Source organism: Rhamphochromis longiceps, linkage group LG13, assembly GCF_057381845.1.
Source record: "Rhamphochromis longiceps isolate RC_006_pf linkage group LG13, R_longiceps_female_GT1.1, whole genome shotgun sequence".
NCBI lineage: Eukaryota > Metazoa > Chordata > Actinopteri > Cichliformes > Cichlidae > Rhamphochromis > Rhamphochromis longiceps.
In genome coordinates this window covers 5,820,365-5,841,781 of record NC_140569.1, presented here as the reverse complement: position 1 = coordinate 5,841,781, position 21,417 = coordinate 5,820,365, and the positions used below count along the sequence as shown (strand labels likewise).

The window sequence follows — 21,417 nt, the reverse complement described above, 5'->3', positions numbered from 1 at the left end:
ACAACAATCCATATTAGGACATCACACGTGGAGTTTGGCTTTATCTGGGCTCCCTCGTATGCTCAAATTCAACTCTTAGTCACTGGATACCGTCTGCACAACATGGGACTGGTAAGGTTGCGCAACAGGGTTCAGATTTATATGAAAAAGCTGCAAAGCAACAGCAGCAGGGGAAGAAACTGACAGAAGAATGCTGCCGGATGGAATAAGAAAACTGTGGTAACATCATAATAGCAGACTCATCATGCTCCATTTAAATCCACTGAATCACCTCTGCTGAAATACCTGGACAGGAACAGCATGATTATGCAACAGGTGTGACTATAAATAAGACAGTGACCAATATGTGTTTTTTTTGCAGTTACTGCAGTTTCTCACTCAACCACCTGGGGATTACTCCAAAAGAGACAATTGTCATAGACTTTCATATTATTTAGAGTCTGTTACAAAAATCAGTTTTCATCTGTATAGCTGTTCAGAATTACTTGGAGGACTTTTTTGTTTTTCTAATTTATTCGTTAAAACATTTTTAAGGCTTAAAAGTTATACTCTCTTTTGCTAGTTTATTGTAGTTTATTGTATAAATACCCATCTATAAAGTCTTGGCTCCAGTTCTGGTGGTGTAGTACTTTATTTGGGCATTAAAAAGCAGGTATCTGCACCTTAAGTTCATAAAAGTGTATTAGCTTGGCTCTGGGATATCAATTCTCAGGTAAAACAGCATTTAATTCATTTTTTTAAGTAACAAAATTCACTTTAAAATTTCTTGAGTAACAAGACAGAAACATTTTTACAATCTCCATCCTAAAATGCAGAAAAGAAAAAAATAAAATAAAAGTTCCGATACAATTAAGTGGGACCTTTCCTCATACAGATTTAAATTGAGCATTTTGTTCTTTAACAAGAGCCAAAAACAGGTTAAGTTAAAAAAAAAAAAAAAAAGTGCTGTGAACAAAAAGCTTTTTTACCCTCAGATCTGTGAGCAGCCTCTACGGAAAATATAACTTTACAAACCACAACAGGCGAGGTGAAGCTCTGCTGAACTTCACATGCCCTCTGTCAGTGGTGACACGATGTGGTTTATCAGACTTGATCACATCTGTGGCAGAACTGCAACATGCAGGGCCAGAAAGAAAATGTAACAGTGCAGAAGAAACAAATATTTTGGCACCAAGGTTAAAAGGTAAAGAAGCCAGATGCCTTCACACCGTAAAAGATCTCTTCTGAAGCGGAGACTTACAACCCACTGAGATAAGAGAATAAAGTGCCAAATTAAACACCTGATGAAATACTGAACCAAGTGAGACGACTATAGAAGTGTTTTCTTGCTATGACAAGGTCGAACAACAGAAAACGTCCTGCATGCCCATATAGAAAGTGTACATTGAACCATTCAACCGTTGTGCATACCGATGCTTTACACAACACAGCAGCTAAATGCCAGGAAAAATGGCAGTCGTGTGTGTTCTGGACGCGTTTACATTATTCCATACAGCGGAAAGTACATATAAGAGGACATTTTATCACCACTTGGATCAGATTTACAGTCTCGGTGAAGGAACTCTGATGGGGGTGGGATCACTGCTGTTTTAGGACACTGTGGGGCTTAAAGTGTTTTTACTGACTCTTGTAGATTTCAATATATTACTGGTTTCCAATATTCAGCTTACACTTTATTTAAGATACTTTAGATGACTCTTGGTGAAAAACACTTGCTACCTTTGCATGTGTATTGAGTGGTTTTCACATTTCCATGAGCCCTGGCTCGATGACACATATCCCTTTACCTCAGGAAGGGCATCCAGGGTAAAAAAAATTATTTAAAAAAAAAAAAAAAAAAAAAAAAAAAAAAAAATCTGCCAAATCAAAGATGTGGAGTTGCTCACCGTCATGACCCTTTGTGATTAAGTGTACTGCCAAAAGTGGCTTTTGTTGTGCTGCAATGAAGGGATACTTCAGAAAAACTAAGTTATGATAATACTCAACAGGTGCTGAATGTGTTCATGACCTTCCCACTGGAGACTACAAGACATAAATGCTTGTGCATTAACATAAGATCGCTATGATGTACATTTATCAATTTATGTAAATAAATGTTCTGAAAATATATATCCAAAATCAAAGTAGAAATAAAAAGGGTAAATTGGCATTTTATTTTCTATTATCAGAATTATTTTGTCACATCGTTTCTATGGAGAGCAAAAACTGCCAAAAAGTAAATAATCATAAATTATTTTATTTTTTGTAACTTAACTAAAACAAATTCTAGAAAGTTTATAACATAAATTTATAGTATTTCTGATTTGATTTGCACTTCTGTTAAATGACCATAATGTTAATTCCTTATATCTGTTTATGCTCCAGAGACAAATCCCCTCCTTTTAACAGACAAGATTTTTAAAAACATTTTTTTTTTTTTTTTAAACAAAAACAGGACCAAATCATCTCTTTTACTTAAACATAAAGCAAGAGCGTTTTCAGTGGTTCGCATTACAAAATTAAACTTTTCCCTGCAGCCAAAATCTGGAGTCCACAAAGCGCACAAACTAGAAAATCCAACATGCAAACACACATTAAGGACAATATAGCATACAATTAACAGGAAAGGCAGAGCACAGAAGCACCATTATCTTATCTCATCGAGTGTTATGTCCCATCAGTGCGTCTCCCTGCTCGTCTCTGAGGTTTAAACTCATTAACCCCGACTGTCAGTCACTCAAAGTCTCATTACTGATGAGCCAGCAGACTGCTTCCACTCAATCAAGCCAACTGAGAGAACAAACTTCAACTAGCTCCTTGATGTGTGAATGTGTGTTCTTTTGTCTTTGTGTGTGTGTGTGTGTGTGTGTGTGTGTGTGTAGTGTGCCACTCTTTGATTGTCCAGGGCCATTGTTGCTGAAGATCCCAGCAGACTATTTCAGTACAGAAAACAATGGGAGTCACAGCGCTTCACCAGGGCATTGCAGCCTTCCGATGTACTCACTGACCCCTCGCTCATATTCACAAACGTGCATGCAAACACACGCACCCACCTGCGCGTGCATGTGCATACCAGAGGTTAGAGGTCAGGTGCATCTACTCAAGTAAAACTTTAAAAAATTTCCAGTATTTTTCTTCTTCCTACCTTCTCTTTCCTTCATTCCTCAAATCGTTCCCACAACGATTTACTGCAGAAAATGTGTTCACTTTGACCTGCAGTAAAAGATAAATCTGGTCTGACAGATTTATTTCATCTTGTGCTTCAGTGACTCAAATCAAACAAAACCAATGCTGGTAATCAAGTAATGCCGTTTCTAGAAGAAAAGAGTCTTGTCAGATACCTCATATTCAATTATTTTCCACTTACGTTTATTATATATGTATATGGGTTTGTTTGTTTTTTTACCTTCCCTTATGTCATTCTTTGAATATATTTAGGCAGTAAAACTACGTGACTAAGTTTGCAATCATGGCTCGGGTTAAAGCACAATGCATTTATGACAGTATTGACTCAAATGCATCACATCCATTTCAGACCATAAAGCACTCCTACTGAACTCTATAAATGCTTACAAAGTGTTTTACAATGTGGCGTCTGAGTCCTGAGCGAATTGTTGTTCCAGTAGTAAAAATACATCAAGTGGAATGTCTCGTCTTAAGAGAGAGGGCCATATTGGACAATTTGCCAACCAAATTTACTCAATACTATCTCAAGTTCTTGTGTGGAATTGCCTCACTTGAGTGAGACAGGAAGTTTCCTCTTCTGAAGCCTGATTTCTGGACATTGAAAGTTACTGCGCAAACTTGAAGTGGCTTAGATATTGACCCAGATTGGTAAATGGAGGTAAATGGAGTCTTTCCTGTTTGCTCCATCTCTTTTTAGGGTTAACCCCAGCTCTTAGACTTTGCACCCTACTCATGCAGGACTCCTGATCTGATACATTTATTTAAAAAGAAAGTCTTCGGCCTACAGTACCTGCTCAGACTTGCCTTTGCATTGCTGCATTTTGTATGTTTTGTCTTGTTTTGATACAGTTTGAGATGCTGCATAAAAAAGGAAAAAAGATAGTTGGTAGTTGCTGCTCGATACAGACGCATATTTGAGAAGACAGTCTGGCTGCAGAGGGTACCGAGTTCATGCAATCAAGCCATGTGGAAAATTCTGTACGATCAGCCAGTCGCTGCCCTCCTCAGACTCTCAGCTCATCCCGAAAAGTTGGATCAAACATGAAAAACACATTAAAAGGGCTACTAAAGGACATTATACCGTTTGCGCCACCCTCTCAGCTCCTACTGGCAGGGCCTCATCTTTTAACCTTGGGCTACGCACACTAAAGCAAACAAGCCAAAGGTTAAACATACCACAAACCAACATACCACAAGTTTCTGCCACTTCAGAATGACACACTAAACTCGCAACCACAATATATAGGTACACATACATGTACAGCAAGGTGACCTCCAGCAAGCTGACAATGATGATCCGTCAGTGCTGCAGTCATAAATACTATTTTGAAAGCTGAAACACACCTAAAAGAAAAACCCAAAACAGCACACTCACTCACCTCAGGCCAAAACATGAATCTGTTTGTTAAAGCTTCTGAAATGAAAACATCCCACAAGTTTCAGCTCCAACTTCTATTCTTGCCATAAAATGATGTAAAACGCGGAGATAACATTCTTTGTTCTGCTCCGATTCATTGGCACATCCAAAAGCTGCTTTTAAAAAGGCCTACGAGAGTTGCAACCAAAGCTGAGAGGGGGGAGATGCGGGTCACCAGCTATTTTAATCATCAAGAACTCACGCAAACGTGGTATGAGTAGCTCCAAAAGGATTTCTGTTTGTGTTGCGTTTGTGATGGAACAGATGATTTGGTTTCGTCTGTTTCTCCTCTCTAAGAGGGCGACGTGGTGTGAGATCTGGGTATTAAAACAAGTAGAAAACACATATCTGGCATTCTGAAACCTCTGCGAGAGAAGTGAGACTGTCACTCTAAACCACAGCCAGTCACATGCTCAGGTACATGCAAAAGGTACACGAACACGAGAGGCAGAGAGAAACATCAGCCTGACTCACACTGAATGTAGAGCCCTGAATGTGACAATACTAATTGTGGTTGAAAGGCTGAAGATGGAAATAGTACTTTAGCAGCAGATACCACTCAGAGATACTCAGTCCCTGGAAAAGCCAACCTTCATACTGAAGTATTTTCATACCTGCAAGGCCATCAACTTTCCTTTGTTTGCTTGCAGTAGTTGTGACTTAACTGGAAGTTGTGGTCAAGTCGGCGCCACTGAAGCAGACGTCATTTTATGCAACTCGTCAGCCTCGCACACTCACCAGTACTCTGTGTTGTGTTCAGATGCAACACTTGCTGGGAAGCTTTCGGCGCCAATTATCTTTGTCACATTGTCATTCCGAATACCAGTTGAGCCAATTCTTTTAAATCCGTCTCAGCATATTTTCTGTTTCACTCACATTGCAAAATAATGACGTCAAACTCGTTGCAGAGCAGGGGAGCGTTTTCACATGCAGGCCGCTTATCCTACTCTGTTTGCACATTGTTCATACACAGATAAGAAAGCAGCTTCTTCAATTTACCCTCCTCCCCTCGACACACAAAACAGCAGAAGAAGTCATTACTTTAACTGACAGCAGCGTAACACTAATCAAAACAGTGGAGGAAATAAAATTAATCACAGTGAAATAAGAATAGTAGAATACAAATCACGTCTATTTTGATTTGTGAAATTAACTTGTGTATTTTTAAAATGACTTTTAATGGTTTTTAAAAAAAAAAAAAAAAATCTATAAATCATTTGGCTCTGGCAGTAATTTGTCATCCAACAGATCCACACTTGCTTTTATTGAATAGACTTCAAATGACCAAATTTGCTGCTCTAATTATGTGTAAGTCATGTTTATAACTTTCACTTGGCTCTCAAATCGTTTTACAAGCATCAATCAGAATTATGAGCCGACAGGCAGCTTCGGAATCGAACAATGCAGCAGAGCCAGATGTTTTTCAACCTGAAGCGTTGCTACTTGGAAAGCAAACCTGAAATCTGAATGTGGTACAACAGTCCACACCCTCGGTCCTCATTCATTATTTTTCTCCCCCTTACCCGCAAGCTTTTTTCAATCACTTTTGGTACTCTCGCTGCGATAAACTTGCCATTGGACGCCTGCAGCCTGGAGCGTAAGGAGGAACATGTGCACGTACACTCACATGTTGCCCAGTCGCGAGATTATTTTCAGGCCTAATCGGAACAAAAACAAAGAGGGCAGAGCTGCTGCCGCTGCTGCTCTCGGACATATTGTGTCTGTTCCCCTCTCTGCTGGCAGTAATGAGGCCGTTAATACAGTTTTCCCCTGCAGCCCTCTCTGTCTGCACAGCACAAAGCTTCATCTGTTCAGATCTGCATTCAAACATGAACAGATAGAGAGCGTGGTGTTCAGGGTGATCTGACACTGCATCATATCTCATGCACTAACGTATGACAATCTTATGTAGATTCATGTACAGTAATAAGCATAACAATCTCTCTCACACACACACACACACGTTAACATTTAATTGAATCTGTCCAATTCTTATTTTTAGGTGGTTAAAGATTTATTTTTGTATCTTTGGAAGGAGGTTTTAAGGTTTCCTGCGACAGAGATTTGATTTAAAGGATCATTTCAGCAAATGTGAAGATCCAAGTGAAATTAAGCTTTAAAAAAAAAAAAAAAAAAAACTCCTTTTTTTAATTAAAAAAAAATTTAAGGCAAATCTTCCATTTAAGAATGGAAAACTTTCATCTCGTTACACATTTATTTCTTAATTTTTACTTACACAGAACATCAATGCCCATTCTTTGGACATAATGTAATGGTGTGTTATTACAACAAGGCCGAGGTTTCCATCACTTAAAAGATGCAAACAGATACAGCTGGAATTAAACGCATCAACAGCAGGCGAAAAGAATTCCACAAAAGCCTTTAATCTGAGTAAGCAGAGTTTAAAAGACACGAGCTCATTGCAGGTTTATGATTCATGACTTATGTAAAGACACAACAACAAAAATAAAAAAGGTGGATAAGGGAAAGGGGAGGCAAGAGGAGGAGAGACCCGAGGCGGCCGCCGGTCATAGTGGCAGAGGAACTGAACTTCAGGTAAGAAGTTATGACCTGCTGTCTATCTGTGTCAGATATAAACCAAGTTTAGTTGTAGTTTGTTTAAGTTGTGCTGACTTTTTACAGGCGCTTAGAATAACTGGTACTGCGTACTAGCTAGCATGACGGAGTTTATATACTGCTGGGCGGGTGCTATGAAGTTACTGATAGTAAATTTTATTTTATGCTTAAGGTTAGTTTCTCAAACTCCTCAAAATCTTAACAAATTGTGCCAATCCTTACATGTTGCACCAGGCTGATTTATCATCAAAAGTGGAGAAGTCTGTGACAGAGGAGACAGAAGAGCAGCAGAGAGAGAAATAAAAGAGCAGGAGAGAGAGATGGAGATGGAGAGATGACTTTATGTCATCCATGAGGGATGCATTTGGCATATGTTTCACATATTATAGCCCAACAAGTTACTTATAGCAATTTAAATACGAGCAATCAGTTTTTGGCAAATACCGGCTATTTTTGTGTTTCTTTTTATCGCTGTGTAACTGAGTTCAATTGAAAGCCTGCATGCGCTAGTACCTCTTGCCACGAGTTCCCAGAATCCTTTGCGGTTTTACCCCTAATGACGTCACATTTTTGGTGGGCCGGTGTCTGGTCAAAATGCCCGGGCCGATTTTTTGTCCCAGTCCAGCCCTGCATATTGGTACCATTTAACCTCCCAAATCTTTACTTAAACTGAAATATACATACATATAAATATATTCCTGCTGTCTGGGAGATGTGTCTTTCTGTTGACACCAGAAACTACAACATGCAGGTGCTGTTAACTGAAGAGACACTAATCTACGAGTTTGTTATTCAAGTTCTGGATTGAATCTTCAGGTTGTTCAACAAGCAGCCCCATAAACACACGAACACAAATGCCCAGAAAACAGGTCCTGACTCCTGCTGTGATTGTTGTGATAACAAGCCAAAAGGTGCTTATAGGAAACAGATCCTGTAACCAGAGCAGGTGTCAGGCTGTGTTAGTGCGAGCAAGAGTGTGCACGTGAGTTTGTGTGCGCATGTGAGTGTGCTTCATGGACCATTTGCTCTTTTGCCCAGTAACTAAAACTGTTCTAATCAGTTTGTTGTCATTTCCATCACTCTCGCCGAGTACAGATCGACAGATTTCGTTGACTCTGAGGCTTGAACTTTTGTACCATTCCTTCACCTCTTCTTTAAAGATCAGTACAGCTGTATGAAGATCGCTATCAATTCCACTAAAACTAGATGAAGTGTGAACTAGATGAAGTCTTGTTGTGCGCAGCTTTGCTGAAAAGTACGCCGTTTACATGTCTGTCTTTGGTCTGAATTTAAAATAAAAAAAAGAAAAAGAAAAAAAATATTTATATAATTAATATATACATACACACACACACACACACACACACACACACATATATTAGTTCTGATTTTAAAATTAAATTTTCATTATTTAACGATGAATAATTAATCTTTGTTTAAAAAAACAAAAATATATTATGTTGATCAATCAGAAGAGGGAGACTAATAGATTTAAAAGTAACCAAGTATTTTTTTTAGTGTGTTACTAAAACTATAACTGATGAAGTAGTCTTTGGAGGAATGTTACAAAACAAGAATACTACTACTACTATCATCATTATTTCTTAGTCATTTATTTCCCCGGGCAAAAGGGAGAATACACACTAAAGTCTCACACAGGCATATTGGCACTTATTTTTTTAAGTGTACTTTAAAGAATGTTGAAGTCTGTTTGGATATTTTTAGATTGTGCTTATGGAAAACATGCTGCTTTCCACTATAAAGGTGGTCTAGAGTCAGAAAAGGCCTACCCACACCCATAATGCACACACAAACAACTTAGCAGACACACACACACACACACCTTTCCTTGCTTACAGTGGGTCTTCCTGTAGTTGTGGCGCCTCGCCGAACAAACACAGAGCAACAATACAGTACTGGCTAATCTGTGATCCTAAGGAACATCAAGTTCTGGAAACACAGCCAAACAGGCATTTGTCTGTGTGTGCATGCGCACACACACACACACAGGCGAACAAACAGCTATCCCAGACAGGGGCCCCGACTTCGCCTCAATCAAGGGAAGAACGATGCAGGAGATTGCTGATGATTCCGATAGTCCATGAAAGAGAGCAGCGCGCGCGCGCGCACACACACACACACACACACACACACACACACACACACACACAGTCACTCTGGCACAAACAAACCCGCCCACAGCACGCTGATGGTTGGGATAGACTGGCTGATTGAAAGAAGCACAGAGGGGATGGAGAAAGGGAAAAGGCGAAAGAGAGGGAGGCCACAGGTGGTGTGAGGGAGGTCAGCTGACCAGACTAGAAACCCCGCTGAGAATACCAAATGAGCTGAATGGCACAAATCTAAACATTTAGATAGAGAAGGCAAACTAAAAGTAAAAAGATTTACATGGTGAGTTCAAAATCATTTATTTCAGCTCATCAGAGAAAGTTAAAAAAAAAAGTTTTAAATTTTAAAATGAATGGGTTATTTTGTTGCTGTCTTTTTTATTATCATTGTCATTGTTACTGTATCCAGATTCTCCAAGACCTAATTTATGTTTTAATTAGTGTTCTATATAATCACAATAACTATGTCAACAATGTCATTTTACACAGTGAATTGTACTATTTTACAGTAAGAAACTGCTGTTGTACATGAGAGTAAGTGCACTGTTAAAGTCTTGTTCATGGCTCTGTAGAACCAACACATTTACAACAACAGCAATCAATAACCTAAACACTTAAATCAGTAGAGCACTAAAAAGTTTGGGACGCGGTCCATTTTCTTATTATAACTACAGATGAAAAGGGATGAGCTGACTGCTGACTCAGTTAATGTGGTGGGGCAGATACAGATGGCACCTGAGAGAAGCTTTGGTGGGTAAATCTGTAGTTTCCTGTACTTTATTGGAATTTAAGTGTTATTATATAAATAAATATTTAAAAAAAATCAGTACTGTTGGGGGGAAAAAACAGCACCCTTAGTCATGATGAACAAAGTTTTTCCCCATGTGATCTGAATTATTGCCCCCTGATGAGATAATAGCCGACCTGAAGTGATTAACTGCTACAGGTATTTGTGGTTTAAGGGTCTCGCATGGAAAAACTGAAGAAAATCCAGTTCCTAGCAATGATAAAACTGTTTCATTACTCAAAGTTTCTGAAGAAAGATAAAGAGATGATTAAAAAGAGAACGTAAGGAGAAAACAGACTGTCTTTACTTTGCATGTTTTTAAACGCAAACCCAATGAACAGAGGACTGACTACAGCAAGATTACAGCGACAGGATTACAGGAGGAATGTGAGTGTGTTACTGGTTTTCACTTTATTATTGCTTTCACTCAAGTTTCTGACATAGTTGTCAAGTCAAGGTTACTCGACTTCAAAAGCTGCGAAACTCATTTTGGGGCATTTTTAAGTGTTTGCAAAATGTTTTTCTGGCAGAAAAAAAATGCACCAGGTGAAGGTCAAAAACAAGCCCTGATTTACTGTTCCGTCCTGGTTATCGGCTCTTGACCTCCGGTCCCGTTTTGCAAATTCACCTTGAACAGTAAAAGTGTCGAGAGAGCTGAAAAGGACATTCAAGGAAAAAGCTTTTAACACACAGGAGGGGGAAACAAAAGGGAACAGTAATCTCTTTCAACACAAAAACTTTTCAAATGACAAAAGTGAAATAATGACAACTGTTGTTCTGGAGAGATATACAAGTTTCCTGAATTTTTTATTTATTTATTTTTTTTTAAAACAGCATAAACTCCACTGTGAAATTAAAAAAATATATATACAATCTTACAGAGCACTACAAAGTGACTTTTGCTAAAGTGCATTGTATTCCAGACTAAGAGGACGGTGTCTGGACTTCTAAATTTGTGAATGCGCTCTAAAGCTCCAGAACAGTGAAGCACGAGGGAGCATGTGGAGGCTTTTTCTGTGTTTGCTTTTAATGAGTGCATGAGGTGTGATCAAAAAATCCCCATAAAAAGAAATAATCTAATCTGATTTCTATTAGGCCGATCTCCCTATGAGGCCATCTCTTTGTGCACATACGTTCTGTTCTGACATGCAAATCTGCACAATGGATGTGGGTGGTGACTGAAGACCGTTTTTCCACTGCACCTGCTCACATACAATGATACACCAAATCTTAGACACCTGTGGACATGGCAGTAGAACTCTATATTGATGTCCTGATCCTGGAAGATGATTGGTGCATAAACTGGTTAATGTGGAAATGTGGGATAAGAGTCTTAACTGGAGATATAGCTCTCATCAGCACTGATGACCCCCCCAACATGAAACTCGGGTCACTTTACAGGGTGAGGTTTTCCTCTAAGAGCAAGTTTGAGGTGAAATTGTAGATGCATACGTACAAGTCTTCAACATGAACACTTGAATACATATAAATGTAAAAGTTTATGCAGCTGCACTGTGTTTAAGGAGCATGAATCCAGTCTTTATGCAGTGCAGTTAAAATGACTCTTCTGTTGAAGTTAAGGGAACTTTATCATTGGTTACAATAACAGAAACAAGGCTGCGGATATGGAATGATTGCGGTCAAGCAGATGTTTCGGTGTGAAATAGAACAACAGAGGTCCCTTTTTAAAATTCCCTGTTTTGCTGACATTTCCTTCCACCCTGACTTCTTGCTACATGGACTTTTTACTTGTGTTTTTTGTGGGAAATGCAAATATGTTTACAATAAAACTCCACAGGGCATCTTTAAAGTTAAGGAAAATGTGGCTACAGTTAGTTACGATGAGTTTCAGAAATTGGTAAATAAAGCAAAATCCCTTCTGCACACAACTTTCTATGTCCAGCTTCTGACTTTGAAGAGCAAACATTTCACAGTCACTCTTGAGGTGAAACGGGAAGTCTACAGGGAGATGGAGCTCAGCCAGGTGACATACAGGGGATCGTGGATCTCAGCCAATTTGGTAGCAGAGGAAAAGGAAGAAGGGGAGCTGGCGGACGGGAAAAAGGAAATGGCAAGGAGACACAGTTCTGAAAAAGAGGAGAATGTGGCGAAGCAGAAGAGGCAAAGAACAGAAGTGTGGTGGGGAGGCCGTGGCAACAACAACAAAGTGAGCGGGGTAAACAGCGCTGTCGGGTGTCCAGAATAAATGTGAGACAATGTGATACGAGCGAAAAGCAAAAAAGAAAGAGGTTAAAGACAGGAGGAGGTAGCGTAGGCGGGTGAGAATGAATGAGATAAAAATAACAATGGAAAGATATAGAGAGGTTTCCCAGACCGACTTCTCGCCTCCCCTGCTGTTTCCCCCTCACTGCGCAAGGGTCTGATGGCCAAATGGGACGCTGGACTGTACGTACGGCTGACCAGGGCCCTCAGCAGTTAGCAGGGTCTCAGGTTTACCAGTTTGTTTATTGCACACACTCACTTTTGAGCTCTTTTTGCCATTGAAAACAGAAACATTCTTTCTTTATTTAATGCTTGATATTTACAGCTCGTTGGTGCACTCACTCACAGACTGCATCTCTAGCTGAAGAAACTTACAGTTTAATTACAGAAAGAAGTGCAATCTAATTTGTTTAAACACTCAGAGTGTTTGTGAAAAATTCCCCAACACTAAAAACCTGCAGATAAGATAGTTGATCGTTTTATGTCTAATTATGGTTGATGAGTTTTCTCATTTAACTAATGGTTATGATAGCCAAAAACAACAACCGTTCCAACAGTCTGAGTACTTATAAAGAAAAGAAACTCATTTTTAATCATTTAAAAAATAAATAAAAAACAGCCAGTTCCCTTTTACCAAGGCTGTGTCATGCTGATTGTTCCAACGAGGGAACAACACCGTTTTTTTTTTTTTAAAGCTGTCCAGTGAATTCACAGCAGGTGAGTGCTCATCATTGTCCTCCTTTACTCAGGCAGCTCCCTCTGCTAAACCAAACCAGCGCGCTTCCAGTAGTGAGAACACGTCTGACACAAACCATCCCCTGCGGCGTGATACATGTGAGAAAGAGAAACCTTCAGATAATTCAGAACTGATTCTCCCAGCATTTTCCATGGCTCATGTGTAAAAACAGCTTGTGTCAATAAGATCATGTTCAGTAAAAAGCAACAAAGTAAAACAAGCACTCTGTTCACAGGCATTCCCACTCAATTCACAGCACTGTATAGAAAAAATGAAATAAATCCACACCTGTTGCTGGAAAGTAACAATCACTGACATGCACTTTTATTAACTTGTAAATTCTGTCCTTCCTGCTCTGTAAGTGCTCTCAGCGCTGATGTGTTAAATAGCTGTTGGCCAGCCGCCTCTTTCTGAATCCACACATGCTTCTAAAGCTTCAAGTCCACCGCTGTCCGTAAGCAGCAGCAGGAGAAGCAGCGGGCTCGCTTAAAACCGTTCACCCAGAAAGAATCACTCACGGTAAACCACACAAGTCACACAGCTGGCAAATGTAGCGTAGCTGTGTTTGTATCACTTTGCTACTTAATAACCCCAAGCCTCTCTCTCTCCCCACTCAATCTTTCACTCGCTCTACCTCGCTTTAGTTTCTCTTTTTGTTTGGCCTCTATTGTTTCGGTCCTCATCTTCCTCTCAAATTGTTTACCCAGAGTAAAACACTGAATAAGAGCTTGACAAACACAAACAGTGGACTCTCAAAATAAATGGACACATTCCTAACCACAGAGACTCAAAAACTGACAAACAGACTGAAGTGTCTTCTAATGTTGCTGCTGGTACCAAGCTTTTGTTTGTTTATTGAGATTCTAACTGAAAATAACTCACAATGGCAGAGCCAGCGAGCAGCTCATACTGTAGCACCCCCCTCCCCTCCACCCCCTTCTTAAGGGAAGCAATAAATTCTGCCCATACTTGATATTGAAGACAAAGTTCAGTCGAGGTCTGGGAATCATTGCGAGTTGTTAAGAGGCGCTTCTTGTAAGTCATCAAACCAAAAGTGTAACATTACCGGTAGTATTATTTAAGGTCACGTTTCCAGCTTTGTCACACTCCGGGAAAACCGTTTTGGGAAATCCCAACACAACTTAAAAAGAACCAAAAAAAAGGAAAGGTAAAGCTTTCCTTCTTTAGACTGGGCAGTAAGGAAGATAGATTTTAGACATATTGTTCCCAATATGAATTATTTTAAAGAACTGAGGATTTAGAGTTTCAAACCTCACTAAAGCACTCTACTTGAGTTAATGTACTTAATCACTTCCCATCTCTGAATACAACAAACAAGCTCCAATTTTAAGCATTTGGGCTTCACCCTCTCCGTCTTTCCTTTCACTCCTCTGTCTTGCAGCGGGCAGGTTGCACGCCTTCTGTAAGTGGCGTGATGTTTGGGTCGGGAGGCCGGGTTTGCCCGAGGTTAGCACACAAAAGAGGCACGAAGGCTCTGTGCCAACCAAGCCCTCGGCCCACTGTGGAGCACTGCGAGGATGGGAGGCACTGAGTTGACGGGCTTCTGTAATCTGACGCAACGCCACAGCTGCTCCTTCTGCACTTTACTCATTGGTCTTTAAATGCCTCATTGATTTACGCTCATCTATAATCACCTTTGCATCCACTTGATTATTCTTGATTATTTCTGTCCTCCCTTTTGTGTGCTCTCTGTCTTATCTTTGGCAACTTGCTCACCTCCCTCACCCTCCCCTCTCCTTCCCGTGGATGAGCATAAGAAAGCAGGACACAAAGATGTAACAACAGCAAGAATATGTTGCCAAACTGGTGTGTTTAGGAGATCATTAAAACCACAAATCAGGCTTTTAAACTACTCGCTCCACAGCACCAACACCACTCAGGATAAGGTTCAACATGACCAATATGATGAATGTGAGCAGTTCTAGCTTAAAAGCACTGCAGCACTGACAGCTCAAACAAGCTGCCAGAATTATTCAGCAAGCATTAACACTGCCTGATGTCAGATCATCAAAAGGTGAGTCCAGCCCACTGCATCAAAACTGCATTTTACACTTTTCATTATATATTACTCTAATAATCAAGTTGCAGGTTATACTTGGAGCAAATCATAAAACTGTTGCTTGTTAATTTCGTCCAAACCAGAAGTTTTTCAGCCTCCTGACAGGAAAAAACAAACACGACCTGTGGCCGCTGTGACGATCTGCTTCTTTGATTTACGATAAGTTGTTTAAATGACACTTGTTTTTACAAAGTCATTTGAGCCGGCCCATATATTTTATAAATGGATGGTTCATTAAATGTCAATGTTTTCCATATGTACCTCTTAAAACAAACAAAGGGAAAATTTGGAGGCATTTCTTTTTAAGTTATTACAGTTCAACTGGTCTGAGGTTTAAACTGGGCTACATGCGGTCCATAAAATAAAGTGATTCTAGCTCAGCATATATTCCCTCAAAAAGAAAAACTTTTCAGACATTTTCCCGTTGAGTCTTTGGAGTGAGTGAAAGGTTACAGACAGACAGCTTAGTATGTACCATCTCCTATAAAACAGTCATTAAGAGAAACTAAACTCAAAGTCATTAAAGGTCTTAAATTCATTCAGCTATGTTTTGGTGTGGAGATTAGAAGAAAAAGAACCCCACAGCTGTCATATAAACACCTCAAAGACACCATAAAATGTGGTTCTTGTTAAGATGACTTAACATGCACATGGCTACTAGTTGTTTTTCCTCCTAGAATTAAAACCAAATCATCTCCTCAATAAATGCAAAAGTTTTATACCTAGAAACTGCTATGATAAGGTTCTTAATATATTTTTTTAACATCCACAATTTAAATTGGCCCATTTTGTTATTGCTAGAATATACAGCTACACCCCCACCAACTATGATAACGGTAAAATGTCCTCCAAAGAGACAGAAAATACACCCGAATGGCTCAATCTCTCAGCAGTCATGTAATGTATATCTGCCTGGCAGCTGCCCTGGACTCTGACCTTTGAGCATTGTTTCCAATGGGATCACATGCTGAAAGAAGCGAGAGGAGTTCCTCACAAGCCCACAACTTATTTCTGGTATCAGTAGACCAACATGTAAAAAAAAAAAAAAAAAAAAAAAAAAGGAGAAAAGAAGCTATTCAATGTATTCAGTAGCGTGACAAACACTGCTGGTGTGTTACGGAGTCAGGTTGTGGTAACGGCTTTCTGAAGTTGTTACAAACCAAAGTAAACATACAAGTGTACACTATGTCAACCACTGTTATACATAACAAGAAAAATACTAGTAATGTAACATTACTTGTGAATCCAGTTGAGCAATGTAAACACTCGGGTCTAAGAAATGAATAAAAGAAAGCTACAAAGCAATACAGTGAAGATTTTTTTGGCTTAAATGATGGAGAACATTTTGAACTTATTGCCGATTATAGTAGTCACACTAACATAACAGGAAAAGTTCACGATGTGAACGTGGCGCAGACATAAGAATATAACAGATCAGGTGACTTGGACTTACAGCGTTGTAATAATCATCATCGCAACTCAACAAGTAACAAAATCCAAATTATTGTCGCAAGAAAATTATGTTTATATTATTGATAACACAAAATATGAGATGCAATTCAAAAATAAGAGAGAGCTTTACTTTCCCACTGATGTACGGCCGACACCCTTGCAGTCATTGTTATTTTGGGAATTTCAGCTTGCCTGGAGGACATTTTGGGGTTTTGGGAGCACTGCTGGCTGCTTATACAAACTCAGGAAGTGTTTCTTTGCTCCAAATCAGAAAGGTGTGGTAACTCTACCAGCAACTAATATCATCAAGACTCAGAAAAGATTGCAGTGACAGTTCAAATCAGCGTTGACTCAGTGGATGACAAGACACAAAGCTGGCCTTACGCACACAGACTTTATCAGATGTTTTTCACCCAGTTCAAGGCTCTTGTAACATTTTCGGGCTCCTCTTTTCGGGCTCTTGTGAAAAGGTACTCCTGAGAGGCTATCCTGAATTTATTTGTGCCTTTAGTTTGAACTTTTTTTTTTTTTTTTTCTTATTAACCGATTTATCTGATTACGTTTCTTCTGTTTTTCTAAGAACTTGTGCGACTGCTTTAACTTGCCGAAACTCGTAATGGCAATGTAGAAAAACCTAAAAAGTACCCAGTTTCCTCCAATTTTGCTTTACTGCATTCTCAGTTTTGCTTCAAGGGGGAATGCATTTTCTCTCTGACAAAACATCTTCCAAGCAAAAAAAAAAAAAAAAAGGCAAAGCCCGCATAAGGTGGAAGCTTGATCCAAAAGATCCAAGATAGTACATGTAGGAGACAAGAGGGTTCAACTACAGTGTGAAATCACTACTTTTCCCCCTCATCAAGTCTGTTTGTTGATTTGTGCATTTTCTTTTTTAACTTTCAGTTACTGATGAAGTCCCAACCCATCAAATTTTTGAATATTTGCCTTTAAAGTTCCAACTGCAGAAACATAAATGATTAATCAGTTATTAAAAAACACTTATTATTTTCTCCATTTGCAGATATCTGACAGTTCATTTTTCCTTCTTCCATGAACATGTTGGGCTTTTACAAAACAATAAGCAAAAAAAAAAACATCAAATACGTTCCAGCTGTAGCTTTAAAATAGACACGCACACCAACATATAAAGAAAAATCAGTGACTCTGTGATGAAAATCTTCTGAAATCTTTTTGTGTATCAGGATACAGAAAATATGTACCTGCCGGACAAGAAGTCAGTTCATCACATCCACATGATTATTATTAATAAAACCAGTGAGAGACACCGGATCTCAAATAAACACTGGCAGCTGTCATGAATCAAAACTTACCAAACCAATTATGACTTCCAGGCAGCAGCAGTGACAACATACTACTGTGTGACACAAAGACAAACACACACAGAGCACACCAGCGAGAGGACAAACACCAGTGAACTCTCACACACTTACACACACACGCTTTTCATGTGCAGCCTGACAGAGACACACTTGCAGAGATCCTTTTCCCTAAAATGGCCGATAGGTCTTCAGTGGGAGCACAGAGGCGTTGACCAGTCAGAGGAAATGCCCTATACTCATCTCACTTTCCATCTCCCCAAGTCATTTTCTCCCTCTTTCTCTGAATGTTTTCACCCCTGGCACAGTTATCCTGCCTTAGTCCCCTGCTTTGTTCACCTTTACGCTTGATCTGACAGACAAGAGTCAGAGAAAAGAGTCCGAGGTGCACAGGACATACAAGCAGGTGTCAAGCGAAAACAGCTGCACTGGTTGAAATCAGTTTTCTTCTCCAGGTAGTGTGAAAGATTAATTTGCAGAAAATCTCTGGGAATCTCTTAATTAAATATTAAGTTGAGCATCGTTTCACGCTCTCACCAGGAATCAACCAGGAAACCTAATTTAGAATTTCCCACAGGTAAGATGTTAAAGCTAACTGGCCTGTTGTGACCACACAAACCAAGACAGGCTGAGACGAGTAAAGCATTATTACTAAGCCTGAGGCTTCATGGCTACTGATGAACAATTAACAACCAGAAAAAAGGGAATAAAGCCAGGGAAACTGAAGAAACCTGAAATATTACAATACATAATTAGAGCCAAATTATAAACAACTTCACTGGTCAGATCAATGCTGGGATACACTGACCTAGATAAAACATGCACAATTATCTCCTGTTTGACTAGTTACAGGACAAGATTATCATGCTGTGTGATATGACTAAGTTAAGAAAAAAAAAAAGATGTCACAGCTCTATGAATGCTGCCAGTCATGCCGCCAAATATCAGTTTTTGAGATTTTGGCTAAACATCAGGTGGTTAGAGCAAGAGCAAGGTACTGCAATATATCTGCAGGTCTAGAACTTTCCTGATCAGGCAGTCTGATATCTGCTGTAATGACTGATTATCCTTTACTGATGCCCAGCTTCTGTTAAAAGGAGGTTAAAGGTTAAGAGCTTGGATTCTCTCCAGAAAGTGCTGCCTTACTTAAAAAAAAAAAAGAAAAAAAAAGTGTGGTGTCTTTTTTTTTTCTTCTTGTTACCACTTGTTCAAAAGTCCATGTAGATCTTGTTAATATTTATACATTCATAATGACATGCACCTTTCTATAGTAAGCTGCTACTTCGCATGCAAGTTGAGCCTTCTCTGTGTCTGCTCTGCATCCTGTGTGCAGGATCAAAGTGTTTTATGTGGGTTTAATTATGCAAGAAAAATTTTCTTCATATGAAACTTCATAACTTCCATTTAAAAAGATTACAAGTGTTGTGCATAGAGGTATTTACACACATCCTTTTTTAAAAGTTAATGGTTTGTTTACAGGACCACTTAATGTGGAAATTAGTCAGTAGTGGGGTTTAACCTTAGAATGAGCGAGAAGCAGATCAGAAATTGTATTAAATTTCAAATTTGAATATATTTAGAAAGTATTTTAAAGTCCTTTAAAGTTCATTCGGGGTTTTAAAATATGCACAATTCAATGTGACTGCGGCTTCTCGCAGTGAAAGCCAAATCAGCTCATTTCCAAAACAAACGCTCGGTTCAGTTACAGGCTAAACCGGCCACTTGCCTTCCAGCCCCGGTGCATCAGAATTAATGCAATGCTAAGATTAAAGCTGTGTGAAACCACCGCCTGTCGCTGCCTTCCAAACAAGCAGAGAGCGCAAAGCTAGGCCAAGTCACATGCAGCACTGCAGCAACAGGTCCCTCTCTGTGCCACAGCAGCCAACTGTCAGGCAATTTCTGCACTAAATAAACAGCCTCTGTTATTAAATCCGCGAATTAATAAAGTCACATCCAAGCGGAAGGCAATTAAAACCGCAGAGAGGCTGAAGGAGAGGAGTGAATCCAGTATCTCTTACCTCTTTTTCTCCTTTTCGGCTGTCATATTTTCGCAATGCTGTTTCCACGACAGTCTTGAGTAAAGTCCAACTTTAGAGTTAAAACAAAATTATATTAAAAAAAAATAGGGAGACGAGAAAAAGCAGGTTTAAGACCGAAGTGCGCAGGTCACAAGGAGCCCGCTGACAGATGAAGTCATTAAACCTGTGAAGCGTTCAGTTAGTCCAGGCTGGCGGTGATTGAGCTGGGGGATTGGGGCCGTACAGTCTCAGAACACTGCCGAGGATTGTACAACCTCTCACCCGCTGAGAAAAGACTCCACACAGGCTGAACGCTGAGCTGCTGCTGCTGACAGAAGCCGCCCGCAGGTCCGCTTGTCAAAACTTTTCTTCGCTTGCTGATATGCAAACTCCCAGAGCTGCTCTGCCTCTGACCTGAGGCTCAGCTGAAGCTCAGTCCCGAACAGCTGATTGGCTGGAAATGCCACCGGGAGACCACCCCGCCCCTTTATTCAGCCCCGCCCCTCCCACTGTGGCCGCTGAGCTCCTTACCTGTTTTGTGCAGGTTGATCTTGTTCCTACAGGTGAGGACGTTATAAAGCTCCAGTGCGGACAATCTGTAGATAAAGTCGCTTTTTGGCCTAAAAACTAGCCTACAGTAACCAGACTAGAAGTATAATGTAGTCACCTCTCACTTTAATGTAAGCTTATGAAGCTTTACATGAAACCATGATTACGACTGTTCTGAGAATTTATCTTTATGCCATAAACACACAGGATCAGATTGTCTCAAAAGTGAGTTTTAACTCTTTAACAGTGTATCCTAGTTCTGCTCCTTTAAAGGCACAGTTTAACTACTCGTGCGACCTTTCTAGGAGAAACTAAACTTTTACTGGAGGAAATGCTGTGTCAACTTAGACTAAGAAGTTTAAAAAACAGTCTTAAGTTTGCCAGAGTTTGCCCATCATTTATAGTTCATGTATTAAACTTAGGAAATCCTAATCAGGTAACGCTCAACCTCCAAGTTCAGTAAAATTATGTCTTACTTGAAAGTGAATTGACATTTTGAGACCCTTGGTCAGTAAATTCAGATTTTGAGTCAGGTAACTCATTTTTTTTTTACCATTTCTGCTTTTCTAGTGGTGAAAAGCCTCCACAGAGTGGGATGATTTTCTTTATTTAACAACTGGATGCATCTGGATACTGGAATCAGGGCGACGGCCGCGGTGATTATTCCACCGTCTCCACGCTCGCTCAAAAAACACGACGACACTCAAAATGCTATTGTTGAAACTTTAAAATGTGGAATTCAAAACCAGTGAGTGATGTCATGGTCATAGTCTGCATGTCATAGGTGTGTCATGACTATGATACATCTACAATCTGTTGTTTGAAACACACTAATGTCACCATTGCACAATACAACCAAAATCTATAGTGTTGTAGTTTGTAGTACTGTAAGTACTGTTACACAACCTGTTACACAACCATTATTGTGTGCTTTAATTATTTAACCATTG

General features: G+C 39.7%; 1 protein-coding gene across 2 annotated transcripts in view; it reads right to left on the bottom strand.

Annotated features, from left to right (window-relative positions):
* The window catches only part of epas1b (endothelial PAS domain protein 1b), a 45,770-nt gene extending 25,419 nt beyond the window's left edge, over positions 1–20,351 (bottom strand). The window contains exons 1-2 of one of the 2 annotated variants that reach the window (XM_085427265.1): positions 20,103–20,351; positions 19,919–19,988 (exon numbers count right to left, since the gene is read on the bottom strand). In XM_085427265.1, the coding sequence (XP_085283391.1) occupies positions 19,919–19,944 (26 nt within the window). In that variant the 5' untranslated portion in view covers positions 19,945–19,988; positions 20,103–20,351. Of the gene's footprint in view, positions 1–19,918 lie in introns of both variants that reach the window. The other variant, XM_085427266.1, reaches the window with a different exon arrangement.
* Between the last annotated feature and the right edge of the window lie 1,066 nt (positions 20,352–21,417).